An 18,463-nucleotide genomic window follows, 5' to 3' on the forward strand; every position below is an offset into this window, starting at 1 on the left:
GCACATCTCATATGAATGACTACTCTCTTAGTAGGTTTGCATGTAGCAGATACAAATACACAGGTACACACATACACACAAGTAGTACAATGAATTTAAGGTTATGACTGACTAGCTTACAAATAAATTCAACTCAGCCTAGGGTTATTTCATTTGGCTTTGGCAATTACTGGGGTGTAACCAGTAATCTACTCTTCTAACTGCTGGCCTGGCTACCTCCCCAGTGGTGTACCCCAGATATTTGCTGTTTCTCCTGGCCACATGCTCATGGTCCATCTGTCCCAGGGCATCTTCCTCCTCTTTTCCCATTCCTCCTCCTTGTCTTGGTCTCTCTTTCTTCTCTCTCTTCTCCATAGCCCTACCAGGTAACTCAATACCCACCTACCTCAAACCTCTCCAGTCATTGGATGTAGCCAATTTGATTTATCCCATAGTTTTAAATCAAGGATGAAGGTTTGCACAACAGAACCTTGTAAATGTGAGAAGTCATCTGTAGGACTAGATCTTGGGTACAGAATTTAGCATTACAATACATAGCAGCAGACCAAACCTCACCACATACACGGTTTGAAAAACAATCTATGCTCAGAAATACTAACTTTTTGTGGTTGCTGAGAGTGCCCTTCACTGCAGCATTCAGGAAGGGGACAGACCAGTCGTGACACTTGCCAATCAAGTACAGGTACACGTACTGCTCCTTGACTCTAATTTTTCTAATTTGAGGAAGCCGTTCTACATCCTTGGATAAACACACTCACTGGAAAAGAAGAATTAAATGTGGACTCTGCACAGTATCTGCTCTGAAACAGATTGTTTTTGAATCATTAGGAATCAGGGAAGTATGAAGCCTTTTCTGTAATCGGGTTTGTAATCCTGACTCAACCATGAACTACACGAGAATAAACCTTCGCAAGAAGAGATGGGAATTCTCAGTACTCCATGTTTCCAGTGTAACTCCTTTAATACAGTGATCTAATTAGACAGTAATATGAATATTTCTGATACCTTTGTATTCAAGAAGAAAACATTTCAGTGTTCTGTTTAGGAGAAGCGAGGGAAATTTCAGACAGATAACACTAATGTTCAAATATTGTCAAATATGACCGATGACAGGATCAGTGCAGAGACAGGAAAATCAATAAGGAACATCAAACCTAAGGCAGAGGGAAATCCTAGAGTGCACAATGGATCAAGAGTCGGTACACACGTCATTGTGATCCCAGGAACTCTGTCCCTCCTCTTGGAAGACATACAGAAGAGAAAACCCAGTGGAGTGCTCAGAAAACATCTGCTGGTGACTAGCTTTGATTTCTAATTCTTCTGTCTTAAGCGACTAGAATGGTTTCAATAGAATCGTAAAGAGATAATGCTCACTCCCACATTAACTTCCTGCTTCCACATTTTTAAGTAAAGCAGATCCTGAAAGCATGAATTTTCCATGTTAATAAGATTCTATCAGTAGATCGGAGTTTTTAAATCACGATGTTTTAGCAGAGATAACATGGAAACCTGATAGGCGGTATTAATGTGAAAGGTTCAACTCACAGGCAAACATTTCGTGCCGTGACCAAGGACTTTAAAAGAGTCCAAATTCCCTGTGCATGCTCATGTGCACCTGCTCTCAGTGGACTGTAATCCAGGCAGTGCACAAAACCTCTTCAGTTCGTTCCCGGAAGTCCTTCCAACTGATTAGTGGGAAATGTAGTCCCGGCCCCTGTGACGTCATCAGAAAGAGCTGTCAGCATCAAATTTCGGTATTCTTTCGTCAAACGTCGTTTCTTCTCAAATTTGTGCAGCTGTCCTGTTGAGCGCTGCATTTGGATCTCTGATATGGAGGTTGGTGCAGGGAACAGCACCATCTTGCAGATCTGGGGACTGTGCAGGGTGGCGGGTAGGGCACGGAGAGTGCCGACTTGGGTTTGTTGTGAGAGAGGAAGCTGCTGACCTGGAGATGCTGTGCTGACCTAGGCTGGGCCACTGTCCCTGGGCACAGGTTTGAAGAGGAGAACGTTAGAAACAACAGGATGGCCAGGGACAGTGGCCCAGCCTAGGTTAATTGCCTGAATTGCCAGGGCAGGCTGGATCTGCTGGCTGCCTGTGCCTGAGATGCTGACGGGAGCTCACGCATGTTTACCGTGGAAACCTGCTCTGCCTAACTGACCCGTTCTCACGTGACTGTAGTCAGATTCTCAGGACATACAGAACACGGGGACACCTACCGCCCCCTATACTTCATGTCCTAGAGACTACTACTTGATTGAGCTCACACAGCTTCCTAAAGGTCTTAGTGTCCAGGGACAGAGAGTCCTGTGACAGTGATTGTTGTGTGGGGTGTTAGTTACTTTTCCTTTGGAATGAATTGTTAGATTTATGGATGCCTTGGTTTGAATGGGAATTTCCAATAGACATCTATGTGACTTGAATCATCACAATACATGGCTATATAGCCACAGAATAATCTTGTAATTGGTATGATCCTGTGTTTGCACAATCCATATAATTATGGACTTTACACAGATTAAAAACGGCTAGACAGTAATACCTCAACAGTTCTGAGTATGTGTTCTGTCCAGTATTTAGACTTCTTTTCAGATGTGAGAGATAGATGTCTTGGTGTGATGAGAGAAAGATCGCTGGGTGGAGCTGGAATGTCTGAAAGGGAAGGAGGAAATATCTCTGGTCATCTGCTAGGCTTCGTACATTGTTCTCTTTAATCTGGCAGGATCTGGATATTGTCTCATCATGTGATTTTCTTATGTATGTTCCTATTATCAGCAGTGTTCAAACTCTCTTAAATTTTCTCTGTCCTTCAAAGTGACATTCAGGGTTACTGATGCACCCTTAATAGTTTTAGGAAGAACTCTTCAAATTTTTCAACTGTATTAGAAAGGCTGCAAGATAAATTTCAAAACCTGTGGCATACTTGGGAACTTGTGATTTACATATAGTAGGTTCTTGTTCATGCAAAATGCATAGTTGTCCTCTTGAAGAGTTAAGAGACTAGTTTAGTCCAGAGCCATTTGTGTAGCCATGATCTGAGAACACAGATTCAGTTTAATCCAAATTCTGTGGAATCAGTTTCATGATTTTACAGAACAAAGAATGTCATTAACCAAGGAAATTTTAAAATACACTGGTGTGAGTCTGATAGAAGTATATGGGAAATATTCTATTCACCTAAGATTCCATCTGCTGAGATTTTAGCTTTTGGATTGCTAGAAGCTCATGTTCTGCCTAGTCAGGGGATTCTGGGAGGTTTTTATCTATTGTCACACACAAGCTGTGTGGTCCACTACAGACTGAGGCAAAGACTGACTGTCCCCAAAGGGAAAACCAGCCCAAGGTAAGACAGCTACCCCTGAACCTGCAAAATTCCAGGCTCTGCCCCTCAGTTAACTTCCACATGGGCCATCAGTCTCTGTATACACAGACTCCTTACAAGAGTTTTGCATTCACAGCATACACACAGGTTTTCGTTGTTTGTTTTTTCAGGGTTTCTCCTCCACAGCCCCTCCCCATCTCAGGTGATCGTGCGCATACTGTCCTCAGTCAAACCAAGCATTAGAGAGCTGGAGATAAACAAGATAAACAAGATCGAGGGACACTGGATCCAGCTAGCCACCGAAACAGGACCCAAATGATCAGATTCAGAAATGAACAGGGAGATATTACAACAGATAACAAAAAATTCAGGCTATCATAAGGGGATATTTTGAAAATCTGTCCAGTGTAATTGGGAAATCTAAAAGATATCACTCATATCTACTTGTTGTAGACAACATAAAGTTGGATTCATTTCTTGATCCATTCTCCTGGCCTGTATCTCTCGTGAAAGGAGAACTGTGAGTGGGCATCACTTGTTCTGGTGTGTGAGTCTTCACTGTCAGTGTGTCCCTCATTCTCAGTGTTGTTTGTGTTCTCAGTGGCCCTTTGTGGTTTTGTAATTTTGACTTCTGATGCCTTTTCATGGTGTCTGGGCTATGCTCATCTCTCTCGTCAGCCTAAAATGGTGGTTTCTGTATTTTCTTTATGTTTGGTTTGTAAGATACAATTTTTAAATGCTCTTTATTTTATGGATGGTTTTTCCGTCTCTTTCAGTCACTGCAGAGAGTTGTGCAGTGTGCAGTGTCTTAAGTTGGCTGTCATTCTCTTTTAGGAATTGGAAAGATTACTCCAGGCTCCTCTGCCTTTCAAAGTTCCAGAGAGGAATTGCCTGATATCCTAATAAATGTGTTCTTTCACTTGCACATTTATGCCATGAGGACTTTATTTTCTGATCTTGTCCAATTAAGTGTTATGTGTACTTTTTATATTATTATGGGTGTACCTTTCCTTATTTTAGGGAAGATTTCTTTTATGGCCTTCTTGAGATCATATCTGTGTAGTGATAATTTAGTTAACCTGCTCTGGATTTAAGAATAAAAGACACACACACACACACACACACACACACACACACAGGCACATGCACATGTTCAGGACTGTTAATTTTGATATTCCTTGGCTAGCTCAATGGTTGAGTACTAATCCTCCCTGCGCCCAGCATATTCCTCCCTCCGGAGTTTCTGGTTTAACACCTTCTATGTTTTATCTTTGCTGTCCTATTACCTTCTGGCAGCTGCCCCCATTGGGCTGCTTGATCCTTCCACCTACATTTTGGATGGTTTTTCTTCCATAGCTCCTGAATCTGAGCCCTCTGCCTCTGAGTCATGGGGAATGTTCCCTCTCTCTCTCTCTCCTATGTGTCCCAAGCCCAGGAATCCTAAAAGTCCCACTTCTCACTGCCTTGCCAGGCTATTTGCTGCTGCCATCTTAATTTATCAATCAGAACCAAATGGGGGGCAGGGCCCTCATTGCACAGGAGCAGACAGTTGTGTGAGCTGTTTTGGGAACCAAAATTAACACTAGAATACAGGCAGCATGAGGCCAAACCCTCTCTATCTCTGCCTCTTCCTGGGCCTTTCACCTTGTCTAACAATTCCTGTATGTTTCCTTCCCACAGATTTTTTTCTTCATTTATTTAATATACTCTGCTTATTTTATCTAGATCATCCATTTTATTTGTAAATACTTACATGCTATCTTCTGCCAATTTATTCTATTTTTCTATTTTGATTCTATTTTAAGTTTTTCCTTTAAGTTTTCTGTAAGGATTTTTTGGGGGTACATTTTGGATCATTGCTACCAGAATCCTCTTCAGTGTTTCTCTTTATTGAATTCCAGTTTCAAATCCTGCATTGTGTTGTCATTTCCATCCTTCTAAAGTTTTTGGTTTCTTGAGCGTCACAGAAGCATGGATTCTCCTGAAGTTCCCTGTCTGCTGTGGCACTGAGATGCTTCTTCAAGCCTTGTTGAAATGTTTGTAATCTTTGATGAAGGTTATGACTACTCCTAAAGTCTATGTCCTAGTGTTCCTCTAAGCAATGTGTCATGGCAAGTATTTCTATCTAGTATGGTGGTTGGGGTAAATGCCAGCATGATTTTTGACATTATTTATTTTTATATGCGTTATGGCCATATGGTTTTTCAGGAGAAAATGCAGGCATGACCTAGCAGTTACCGTACCTGCAGAAAACTTGAATGTTGTTTGTATTGTGTGTTTGACATCGTAGAAGCTTCCTTTATTCTTTCCTATTATATTCCTTAAACCTAAATTCATTATTTTTCTTTATATTCTCTTCTTCTGTGATCTTGAGGTCATCTTAAAGTGGTTGAATATGAACTTCATTCATTTGAATGAACCTTAATTAAATCATAAGAGTAAAATAATCAGGGAATTGTGGTACACGTTGTTAATTTTGGACACTATTCGGTGCCCTAAAAGGATGCAATATGGTCTTTTTTGACAATATGGATGATATTAGATTTGGGAGCACAGTCCAAAGAGAGGAACATTAGGAAAGTGGCTGAGAATAACAGATGGGACTGTTTGTTAGTACACACAGAGAGGCACACCAACTCACTTAGAAGTATGAGATGGGGGTATTGTGTGAGGAGAGAAACCTCGCTTAGACCTTCTAGAGCAACAAGTGAGGGGCTTGGGAATGAGGAAGTTGATGCAGCTCTAGGAGCCCCCTTCAGGTCTGCAGTCTCTCCTTCCTTGTATTGTCTCCATAGGCAAGACAGATTGTCTTGAGAGACAGGAGGTCCCCAAAAATCTCTCCCTGGATTGTAGCAGACAAGGAAGGTTTAGGAAGGTCAGCTGTATTCACATAGGAAATCTGTTTGCATTTTGTTTGTTTGCTTGTTTGTTTGTTTTTGTGTTTTTCTTCCTTCTCTTCTTTTTTTTTCAATTTTTAATTAGATATTTTCTTCATTTACATTTCACATGCTATCCCAAAAATCCCCTATACCCTCCCCCCACCCTGCTCCTTTACCCACCCACTACCACCTCTTGGCCCTGGTGTTCCACTGTACTGGGGCATATAAAGTTTGCAAGACCAAGGGGCCTCTCTTCCCAGTGATGGCCAACTAGGCCACCATCTTCTGCTACATATGCAGCTAGAGACACGAGCTCTGGGGGTACTGGTTAGTTCATATTGTTGTTCCACCTATAGGGTTGCAGACCCCTTCAGCTCAGGAAATCTATTTTTAAAAGCAAGAAATCTAATCAAGTCAGTCAGACTTTGAATCTAAAGTTGTAAATCATGTGAGAGATAAAATTTTTATCCTATTGACCAGTAATCTCATGACTAGGAAACCTTGAGGAATATAGATCACTAGTTATTCATCTTAATTTAGATAAGATGATGGAATGCTATGACCCTGATACTGCCCTGAATCCAAGGGATTTAAGATCCCAAGTGGCAAAGTGTGGAATGGGCGAACCAGGGATGGAAACTAAGGAAAGACGCTTAAAGAAGACAAAAGCAATAGCTGGGAACAGGATATCTTATATAAACAGTTGACACAAAGGCAAGCAAGTTTATTAAAAATCACAGCATGCAATATTGTATTGGTAGATAAAAAAATGGCCAAGTTCACCAGAGACCTAAATCATACAATGTGGGCAATGAGAGCACAGGATACCTCAGAAACAGCTGCCTTATTGCAGATAACCTCAGTTGCAGCAGAAGTGTGACATCCCCAGTAACTGCAACAGTGACTCCTTCATGGCACTGTATTCATGGCACTTCATGGCACTTCATGGCAATGCATATATGACTTAGGTAGAGCTTCTATTCTGTCAGATTTGCCTGGCCAAGTCCATGGCTGAGTGAAGACAATGAACTAAAGTTCCCATTTTCCTTTCATGGGGCCTCTGAAAGTGTTGATTTGGTGTAAGTACCCACTTGACTGAACTTACTGGTTAATTTTCTCATTATACTGTGTTTAGTATAATTTGTTTCCATTTATCCATGAATTCATTTATTATGAATTCATTTATTTTGTTCTACCCATTGGGTGCTCAAACTCCTGACCCTTTGTGCATTGTACATGTTCTCTCTGCACATGCTCANGAAGCCAGCCCCTCGTACAATATATATGGATCTTCATTGTGTTTGACATTTGTGATTGTGCATATTTGGGTTGAGAAAAACTTTCACCATCACTATGGCTCTCTACCATGAAGAATATACATAACGTGTGCTGTATTACAATACAGTGATAGGACACTAAAGCTCCATTTTATCCAAGATTTAACTATTTGTTTATTTTTATTGTGCTAACTAGAGTATTGTACACTTGAAACAAACTATACTTATGAGAGTATAGGAATTGTTAATTTTGGAACTACTCTGTAAGATGAGGCTGTGTGCCAGCCTGTAGAACAATTTCCTAGTGACTTATGGAGCATGACACATACTGATTTGAAAGGTAGAACTCTGAGATGCTAGCCCTGAATTCTATAAAGAAGCAGACTCAGCAAGCCATTTACAGGAAGCCTATGAGCTGAACCCCTCCAATATCTCTAATCATCTCCTGCCTCCAGGTCCCTGTCCTGTTTAAATCCCTGTCCTATCCTCCTTCAATAATGAACTGTGCTGTGCTGGGCTCTGGGAAGTGTAAGCCTAATAAACCCTTTCCTCGCCAATCTGATTTTTGGTCATGGAGTTTCATGGCAGGAATAGAAGCTCTATCTAAGTCATATATGCATTGGTATTTTTTTAAAACATATATTTTTTAAGATTTATTTATTTATTATATGTAAGTACACTGTAGCTGTCTTCAGACACTCCAGAAGAGGGCATCAGATCTTGTTACAGATGGTTCTGAGCCACCATGTGGTTGCTGGGATTTGAACTCCGGACCTTTGGAAGAGCAGTCGGGTGCTCTTACCCACTGAGCCATCTCACCAGCCCATGCATTGGTATTTTTATGTGTTTGGTTTTTTGTTACCATTCATGTCTAAGAGATTATCTGACCCTCTCTAAATGGAGTTATAGAGAGTTGGGAGCAGCCATGTGGCATCTAGGAATTAAACCCCATGTCCCTTGGAAGAATAACCAGTGCTCTTGACTACTGAGCCATCTGTCTCACCCCAAAATACTGTTTTTAGTTTCCCTTGTTCTCCATTGTATGGTTCTTACATGCATTACACCATAGAAGTTTTGGGGATCTTCTGTGATCCACTTCCCTTAGAGATGTGCCTTGTGTTCCAAACATTACCACATCAAGGGTATTTTACTATTCTTCCTTACTATATGAGAACTTCTTTCAGCTGTCCTCTCACTTAGGGTCACCTTTCAATGTATATGCAGAAGTACATGATGCCTCTTTGTATTTGTTATTATTAATGGTTAGAATTAGCATAATGTGTAAGTTAATTGGGGTTATATCTATCCCAGTATGGTTTCCAAATAAATGACTCTCGTACTCTGATTAATTTATTTGGCTTTTGTTCAATTACTGAGAGATTATTCATAATCTATTTTTCTAAAGCTAGACTGGCTACTTCCCGATTCGTGCTCCCCAAATTCTTTTTTTTTATTTTTATTAGATATTTTCTTTATTTACATTTCAAATGCTATCCCAAAAGTTCCCTATACCCTCCCCTGCCCCTGCTCCCCTACCCACCCACTCCCAATTCTTGGCCCTGGCATTCCCCTATGCTGGGTCATATAAAGTTTGTAAGACCAAGGGGCCTCTCTTCCCAATGATGGCTGATTAGGCCATCTTCTGCTACATATGCAGCTAGAGACACGAGCTCTGGGGGTACTGGTTAGTTCATATTGTTATTGCACCTACAGGGTTGCAGCCCCCTTCAGCTCCTTGGGTACTTTCTCTAGCTCTTCCATTGGGGGCCCTGTGTTCCATCCAATAGCTGACTGTGAGCTATTCGTGCTCCCCAAATTCTTGATGTTTAGTTTTCTAAATAATTTTTGCTCCATCAATCTGTCTGTGGTAGGGCTGGGGGCATTTCACTTGGTCATTACTGCTGATCTATCATGACTACAGAAGACCTGTTCTAACATCTTTCCTTCCTCTCCCTACATCTCTTTCTCCTTGTTGAGGACGTTACTTGCAATCCCCAGTCATCGAAGCCCTGCCTACCTCTAACCACCCATAATAGTCAGTTGCTAGTTAACCAGTATTTTAAATTGGGTAGCCAGTTTTACACCAAAAATTGCTGGTGACATCATGGTAATTCACTTGTTTTGGGGCAGACAGATATTGGGGTATAGAATTTAGCATTTGAATGCATGAAAGCACTGAACAATCCCAAACAGATTCGTCTGACGTTTACTCTTTTAATTTTTTTTCATTCTACAGAATATGCTGTCATTCTGGGATGTGGTAATATATTTCTCTGCAGAGGAGAGGGAATACCTGGGTCCTCCTCAGTGGAAATTGTACAGGGATGTGATGTTGGAGAATTACAACAACCTTGTGTTTTTAGGTGAGGATAACTTCCATGATGAATTTTTAATTGTCAGTATAAAACTTGCTCCCTTTGTACAGTATCTCATGGAAACTTCTACGTCCATCAATGAGGTTCATAGGGCTACTTTTAAGGAAAATTTAAATTATCCATATAGCTTTGAACTCTTTCTTCTTGTGTTCATACCGCCCCTCCCCTCCCAAATGTATAGTTTGTCTTAGGATATAAGTGGTACACCTTAAAGAGACCGTCGCAAACTAAAGTTGTAAAAGTTCTCCTTGTAACTGAGGGGTGTGAAACTCAGGACCTTCAGTTTCCAAGTTCCTCCTTAGCATTCTGATGTGGCCATCAGAAAACACATAACAAGAAGTCCTCTATACGCCTTTATTGTATCTTCTCATTCCTTATACACACAGTCCTGGAGGGACATTTTATTTCCCATGTGACCACAGTAACAATGTTGTTCCGTTTTTCCACAAACAGGTCTTGCTTCCTCTAAGCCTTACCTGGTCAGATTTCTGGAACAAATACAAGAGCCTTCAGATGTGAAGAGACAAGAGACTACCGCTAAGTACTCAGGTGTGTGGAAGGAGGGTGTCAGAGAACAGAGTGGGAAACTCTAAGATCTAACATAAATACATTGAGATACAATATGCTGTTATAAATCATCTTTTTTAAAATTAAATCAATTTTTTTTTTTACTTATTTACCTCACATGTGGATCACTGCCTCCTTCCTGGTCACCCCTTCCCACAATTCTTCTTTGTCTTCCATCCTCTTCTGCTCTATGTGGGTGGGAACTTGCTATGTGTACCCCCACCCCCCAACCCTGGCTCTTTAATGCTAGGTGCTTTCTCTCGCACTGAGTCATTGCAGCCCAGTTAGCAGAATATCTTTCACATACAGGCAACAGGTCTTCAGATAGCCTCCTTTCCAATTGTTCAGGACCCACATAATGATCAAGCTGCACAACTGCTACATATCAGCGGGGAGAACTAGGTCTAGCCCATGTATGTGCTGAGTAGAAGTCCACGTTATTCTTTTTTCAGCAGAACCACTGGCTGATCAGCTTTCATTGACAAGTTAGAGCATAAATGGGGAACAAACGTAAGATGGGAGATTCTTAGAATCCACTACATTGCCATGTCTGGATGGCACAAACATACAGGGACAGAGAAATCAATCATTTTAATAATACATGGATAATCTTTACAAAATGCACAAAACCATTATACCTAAAGATGTGCATGAAACTTTTTTTCTTGAATCTTTATTTAATGTTATTCAAGAAAGTCTTCTTCAGTCACTGTTCAAAACTTCTAAAAATAAATTCTATACTTACTTTAGATATACTATTATATACATATACAATATATAAGCATTGTTTATTCAGATGTTTTCCAAATTAGATTAATTTATATTTTGTTTTTAAGTACTCAAGAAATTTTAGTATCTCTTCAAGGAGCTGGTTTGCATTTGTGTAATGCCATTATGGGTTTTCTTCGTGAATATTATGCTTTCCTACACGTTTAATTTTGTTTACTATTCTATTGCTTCCTTGTTCTATGTTGCCATTGTCTTCTTACTTCAAGGGAGTCCACATAATTTTCACTTATTCTGTGTTTTAAATTGTAGTTCACTGAGTACAGGTATAGAAAATTGAATGTAGCTTATCATTAATACAGACAAATGCAAGTAGGTGTAAATGTTTGTTTTTCTTAAACTATCCATATAGAAAACTCATTAATTTCTCAACTCTTACTCACAGGGGGAAATAGCTCTACATGCAAAGAACATGGGAAAGTTTCTGAGAGGGAAAAAGAATTTGGAAATCAGCAGGTGATTCATTTAGGTTTGAAGCCATATAATTGTGAAGAGGTTAACAAGTCCTCCTGTTTTTCGTCATTACTTTCTGAACACAAAAGAATTCATACAGGAGAAAAACCCTACAAGTATGAAACATGTAGCAAGGCCTTCCATGTTCCATCAAAACTTTTTCAACACAAGATAATTCGCACAGGAGAAAAACCATACAACTGTGAAATATGTGGCAAGGCCTTCAAATATCCATCAAGACTTTCAAAACATAAGATAATTCATAAAGGAGAGAAGCCATACAAGTGTAAAGTATGTGGAAAGGCCTTCTTCTCTCCATCATCTATTTGTCAACACGAGAGAATTCATACAGGAGAGTTACCCTGCAAGTGTGATGTATGTGGCAAGGCTTTTCAATATCCATCATTACTTTCAAAACACAAGATAATTCATACAGAACAAAAACCCTACAAGTGTGAAGTATGTGGAAATTTCCTCCGCTCTCGATCATCACTTCATGAACACAAGAGAATGCATACAGGAGAGAAACCCTACAAGTGTGAAATATGTGGCAAGGCCTTTGAATATCCATCAAGACTTTCAAAACATAACAATATTCATACAGGAGAGACACCATACAAGTGTAAAGTGTGTGGAAAGGCCTTCCGCTCTCCATCATCACTTCGTGTACACAAGGGAATTCATAGAGAAGAGAAACCCTACAAGTGTGAAGTGTGTGGCAAGGCCTTCCGTTATTCATCAGTACTTTCTGACCATAAGAATATTCATACAGGAGAGACACCATACAAGTGTAAAGTGTGTGGAAAGGCCTTCCGCTCTCCATCATCACTTCGTGTACACAAGGGAACTCATAGAGGAGGAAAACCCTACAAGTGTGAATTATGTGGCAAGGCCTTCCATTATCCATCAATACTTTCCAACCATAAGAATATTCATACAGGAGAGACACCATACAAATGTAAAGTATGTGGAAAGGCCTTCCACTCTCCATCATCTCTTATTGTACACAAGGGAACTCATAGAAAAGACAAACCCTATAAGTGTGAAGTATGTGGAAAGGCCTTCCGTTATCCATCAATACTTTCCAATCATAAGAAAATTCACACACAACAAAAACCCTCCAAGTGTAAAGTAGGTAGAAAGGTCTTCTGGTCTCCATCATCACATCCTGAGCAGAAAAGAATTCATACAAGAGAGAAACCCTACAACTGTGAAATATGTGGCAAGGCCTTCAAATATCCATCAAGACTTTCAAAACATAATATAATTCATACAAGAGAGAAACAATACAAGTGTAAAGAATGTGGAAATGCCTTCTGCTCTCCATCTTCACTTTGGCAACACAAGAGAATTCATACAGGAGAGTTACCCTGCAAGTGTGATGTATGTGGCAAGGCCTTCCGCTTTCCATCATTACTTTTAAAACACAAGATAATTCATACAGACCAAAAACCCTACAAGTGTAAAATATGTGGAAATTTCCTCCGCTCTCAATCATCACTTCATGAACACAAGAGAATGCATGCAGGGGAGAAACCCTACAAGTGTGAAATATGTGGCAAGGCCTTTGAATATCCATCAAGACTTTCAAAACATAACAATATTCATACAGGAGAGACACCATACAAGTGTAAAGTGTGTGGAAAGGCCTTCCGCTCTCCATCATCACTTCGTGTACACAAGGGAGTTCATAGAGAAGAGAAACCCTACAAGTGTGAAGTGTGTGGCAAGGCCTTCCGTTATGCATCAGTACTTTCTGACCATAAAAATATTCATACCGGAGAAAAACCATACAAGTGTAAAGTGTGTGGAAAGGCCTTCCGCACTACATCATCACTTCATATACACAAGGGAATACATAGAGAAGACAGCCCCTACAAGTGTGAATAAGAAAATTCATATAAGAGAGAAACCATAAAAGTGTGAAGTATGTGGCAGGCTTTCCATTATTCACCATTACTTTCTAAACACAAGATAATTCATACAGAAGAGACTCCCTACAAGTGTGAAGTATGTGGCAAGGTCTTTAATTATTCATCAAGACGTTAAAAACATAAGAAAATTCATACATGAGAGAAACCTTTCAAATATTAAGTATGTGGACTGGTCATAATTACTTTCTGAAAATAAGAGAGTCTATACAGGTAAGAACCCATAAACTTTCAAGATTCTTTCTCCTTATTTGATAACTCATTCTGGAGAGAAACCATACAAAACTGAGGAATGTGGAAAAGCCTCCTTTACAAAGTCATACCTGTATCTACACAAATTAACTCACAATGTAGAGAACATTTACAAAAGAAAAAAAATGTCAAATGCTCAACAAATTTAGGGATTATCAAAGAATTCATTCTGGAAAGAAACCATACAAATATAAAAAATGTGGCAAATACTTTTGAAATCCATTGCATGCTCTGAACACAGAATAATTCCTATTAGAGATAAAGACTACACATGTGAAGAATGTGGCAAACACTGTATTGCCAATCTTTGGGTCTTAAGCAACATCAAAGTATCCATCTATGAGAGAAACAACACAAGTGTGAAGAATGTGCTAAGGTCTTTAGGACTTACAGAAACCTTGGGGAAAACCTAATAATTCATACTAGCCTGAAGTGTCACAAAGTGTGAAAAATATTGCAAACCCTTTAATAAGTGTTCTTATATTTCTGAACACAAGGTAGTTTAAACTGGAATGAAATAGTACAAATGTTATAATGTTCTAAAAATCTTAACACTTCTTCAAACCCTAAAAATTGTCAACAGCTTCATGCTGAATCAAAGTCCTATAAGTTTTGGGAATGTGGTAAAGACTTTGGAATCATTCATACTAGCCAAAATTGGAGCTGTCAGACTGTGTAGTTGTCGTTCTGGATTTGGGGCTGATCCTTTGTCTTTTGTTTCTTCTGTTTTAGAATTGAAACCCTTGTTCTATACCAGTATGTAAAAACTAGTCACTTGTTCTTGACTGTAGGAGCTCACAGTCAAGAGATTGCCTTGAGTCTCACATGACACATGGACTGTGGTCTTTCATAGTGTTGTAATTGCTAAATCCTTTGTGGACCTTTCAAGTTGTAGGCTGTTTTACTTCTGAGGTGGGGGTAAGGTTGGGGAAAGGGAAGAAATGTTATGATTCAAAGCTTTGTGGCTAGAGCTAGCATGTTGACTTTGGGAACAAACTGAATTTCCAATAAGACCCACATACATGTTAGTATTCCCAGTACTCACAAAATAGAAGTAATTACCTCTGAAGGTTGTCCTCTGACCTCCATGAATGGGCCCCCACACAAACATAAATTTGTGTGCCCAGAAATGAATGAATGTAGATTATACTTTTGAAATGACTTTGTATTTTATGTGGACAATCACCAAAAAGTAATGTTTGTATCTCAATTGTTAGCAATCATTTGAGTTGCAAACCTCCTGTTGATTTGTAGGACTTATCTTAATTAGTTTAATTGATTTCAGAAGGTCACTTAATTTCATTTGGAAGCATCTGTTTGACTGTGATGCTGCAGTATCAGAGAATACCCTGAGACCAACTATTCATCCATCCCCTGCTTCCTCCCTGTGGAAGGAACATGACCAGATGCTTATGTTCCTGTTGTTTTAACTTTCTCATCATGTGTTGTGGTTGGAATAAGAATTGCCCCAAGGGCTCACAGAATAGATTTGATTGCTTAGTCATCCGGTAGTAAGAGTGCTGGAAAAGGATTAAGAAGTGTGGCATCATTGGTGTAAGTGTGTCACTGGGGGTCATATTTGAGATTTCAAAGGTTCAGACCCAGTGTCCCCCTCTTTTACTGACTATGGGTCAGTATGGATAATTCTCAGCTACTTCTCAAGCTCCATGTCTGCCTGCATTCCAATGAGCTCCCTAGCTTGCTCCTCACAATAATAATGGACAAACCTCTGAAACTGTTTACAAGCCCCAATTAAATGTTTTTTTTATAAGAGTTGTCCTGGTTTGGTGTCTCTTTGTAGCAGTAGAACACTGAGTAAGACTCCATGGTTGTGATGGATTGTATGACCTCTGCCCAGGAAGTGGCACTATTAGGAGGTGAGGCCTTGTTGAAATAGGTATATCACTGTGGGTGCATGTGTAAAACCTTCATCCCAGCTGCCTGGAAGTCAGTCTTCCACTAGCTGCCTTCAGATAAAGATATAGAACTCTCTGCTCTGCCCTCACCATGCCTGCTTAGATGCTGCCATGCTCCCATGTTGATAGTGAACTGACTATGTATATGTAAGCCAGCCCCAAATATATGTTGTCCTTTGTAAGATCTGCCTTGCTCATGGAGTCTCTTCACAGAAGTAAAACCCTAACTAAGACAGAAGTTGGCACTAGGAGTAGGGTATTGCTTTGATATGCTTTTGTTTGGAAGTATATGCAGTTTCAGACTTTGGAATTGGGAGGCATTGGAATTCTTTAATGGGGCTTAATGGGCTATCCTAGAAGGAATATGGAAGACTTTGTTGCTGTGAGTGATGTGAATTGTAGTGACCTGGTACAAGAGGTTTCAATGGAGAAGAACTTCAGTATGTGGCCTAGAGACTGTTTTTGTTGTTTTTTGGTAAAGAATGTGGCTAATTTTCGACCTTGTCTGAAAAGTCTGCCTAAGTCTAAGGTGAAGAGACTCAGATTAATTGCACTGACAAATGAAGTCTCAGGAACACTCATTCATAGACTTTGTTCTCTGGTTAAGTCTCATGAAGAGCATTTTAAACAAGCATGGCTACCTGAGAAAGAGAAAATATAAAATATATGGTTCAAATATTAAAGAAGCACCAGAAAGTGAAATGGAGCTGAATCCTGTGTTCAAGGATATTAAATTGAATTAAGGGAGTGGAACTTTGGAGCAAGATCCTACCCAGCTAAGTTTAGATACAGACATGTTAGTGCATACCTCTAATCCCAGGAGATAAAGCCAAGCAGATTTCTGAGTTCAAAGCCAGCCTGAGACACAGAAAGTTCTAGGTGAAGAACAGCTTAAATCCAGGCATAGTGGATATGTAAGCTAGTGATAATGTAATAGAACAAGAGGGCCAATGTTCCAGCTTCTGCAAGCAGCAGAACTCGACAACTTTGGTTATGTGTCTCTGCCTTTATATTCAAGAGGAGAAGGAGACTACTGGAACAATTGATGCTGGTTAGCTAGACCTAAGAAAATAGTGGTGATTAAGAGAAGAGCAGCATCACTGAGGTGAAATCTTCTGGAGAATCTTTTCTGAGAGCACAGAGAAGCTTCCAGAGATAGCCAAGGCTGTACCTCAAGATGCACCTGTCCTTGTTATTGTGTAAGAATCACACAGGTGGTACTGGTTTTGAAGGCCTGAAGTGGTCACGAAGAGCAACTGAGGCTGTGCACTGTGAGAGACCATGAAAGGACCTTGGTGAAGGTGCAGCCTCAGTTGCAGTTGATGTACCAGGCAACATGAAGAGATCGTTTGAGAGGCAATTGGTGAAGCCTAGTTGCAGTGGAAGACCCCAGTGCATTGGAGATGCCTGTACCATGGGATGATCACCAAGAACAGCAACAACAGTGAATGGATCAACTTGAGCTTAAAGTGCTAGAGACTGCAGAGCTATAGAAGTGATGCCAGCCCATGGAGGAATTCAGAATATCATGTGTGAATCCCAGACATTGGAACATGTGCTGTGCACTGTGAGAGAAACTGTAATATTGAAGTTGCATGGAGATGCCAGAGTCATGGATTATGTGCTAAGGAAACCTGTTAACAGGGTGTGGAACCAGCCCAGGAGAAAGAAGTTTGCTGCAATCAACAAAGATGAAAAGGGAGTTGGAGCTCTGAAGATCATCAGCCTTGGAGTTAGCTCAGCTGGATTTCTGTCTTGCTTTGGGAATTACAGTTACGTGACTGGATGAATTTCAGAAATGATAGACAATGAAATTGAACTTTGGTCCAAATCTAACCCTTCAAGTTACTCCTGTGTGCATATTTTATCACTGCCATGAGAGTACTTACTAAATTTTAATGCCAAATGTAAGTTTCAATACATATGAATCATGTCTCTTTTCCCATTATTATTGCCTTCCCTTTTGCCCCCTTCTCTGAAAAGTGTTTCCCCTCTCTACTTACATACCTACACACATATCTGTATGAATGAACAAAGATGTAGAGCAAGCAGTGTCCAAAACTATAGAAATGGTAGTGACTGCTGGCTGGCTGACTGTCAAGCAGATTTCCCTGCAACACTGGAGCATTTATATCTTCAAACTATTGGACCAGAGCATCTGACAGATTTTTCTGTGAAGTAACAAATATGAAGGACTTCTCTCCCATGTCCTTGCAGAGTTTGGCAGTTGACTCTCATTGTGTCCTGCTTGTCCACAGCTTGCACAACATATAGTCAGCAGTTGAGGCAAGGGCATTTTGTCATCTGGTGGCTGATTGTCACATTTTTAGCAGACTTCACATTGTTCGAAGGATTCTGGGTTCTGCCAAGAGCTGGCATTTCTCACCGTCAAAGATTAACAAAATATCCTTCAATGCCATATTCTACAGATTTCTGTTGTTTCTGAAGACCATCTAACATTCTCAATATATTTGCATAGGCATATATCGCTTCTCTCTAGTTATTTACTATCTCATTAACTTAGAAAATGTCTGTGATTTAACTATATTAATATGTGTGAGGTTTTGTCTTGTACTGTCTGTTCTAATGCTAATTGCAGGTACCCAAGACCTCCAGTGTGCACCTAGCCCCTGTGATCCCGCCCCATGTTACTTCTGATTGGTAAATAAAGATGCCAACAAACTAGTAACTAGTCAGAAAGGGCA

The 18,463-nt window shown here is 40.1% G+C and overlaps 2 protein-coding genes across 2 annotated transcripts in view; one reads left to right on the top strand and one right to left on the bottom strand.

The window, feature by feature from the left end:
- LOC110329234 (zinc finger protein 501-like) overlaps positions 1–1,817 on the bottom strand; it is an 18,625-nt gene extending 16,808 nt beyond the window's left edge. The window contains 1 exon segment of the mRNA XM_021208820.2: positions 1,687–1,817. Coding sequence (XP_021064479.2) covers positions 1,687–1,817 — 131 coding nt within the window.
- On the top strand, positions 1,757–16,241 carry LOC110329136 (zinc finger protein 728-like). The gene is made up of 4 exons (XM_029543917.1): positions 1,757–1,836; positions 9,715–9,841; positions 10,307–10,402; positions 11,592–16,241. Exons 1-4 carry the CDS (start codon positions 1,831–1,833, stop codon positions 13,547–13,549), a joined length of 2,187 nt encoding a protein of 728 aa, XP_029399777.1. The 5' UTR covers positions 1,757–1,830; the 3' UTR covers positions 13,550–16,241.
- The last annotated feature ends 2,222 nt before the right edge of the window (positions 16,242–18,463 follow it).

This window comes from Mus pahari, chromosome 11 (genome assembly GCF_900095145.1).
Source record: "Mus pahari chromosome 11, PAHARI_EIJ_v1.1, whole genome shotgun sequence".
NCBI classification, from domain to species: domain Eukaryota; kingdom Metazoa; phylum Chordata; class Mammalia; order Rodentia; family Muridae; genus Mus; species Mus pahari.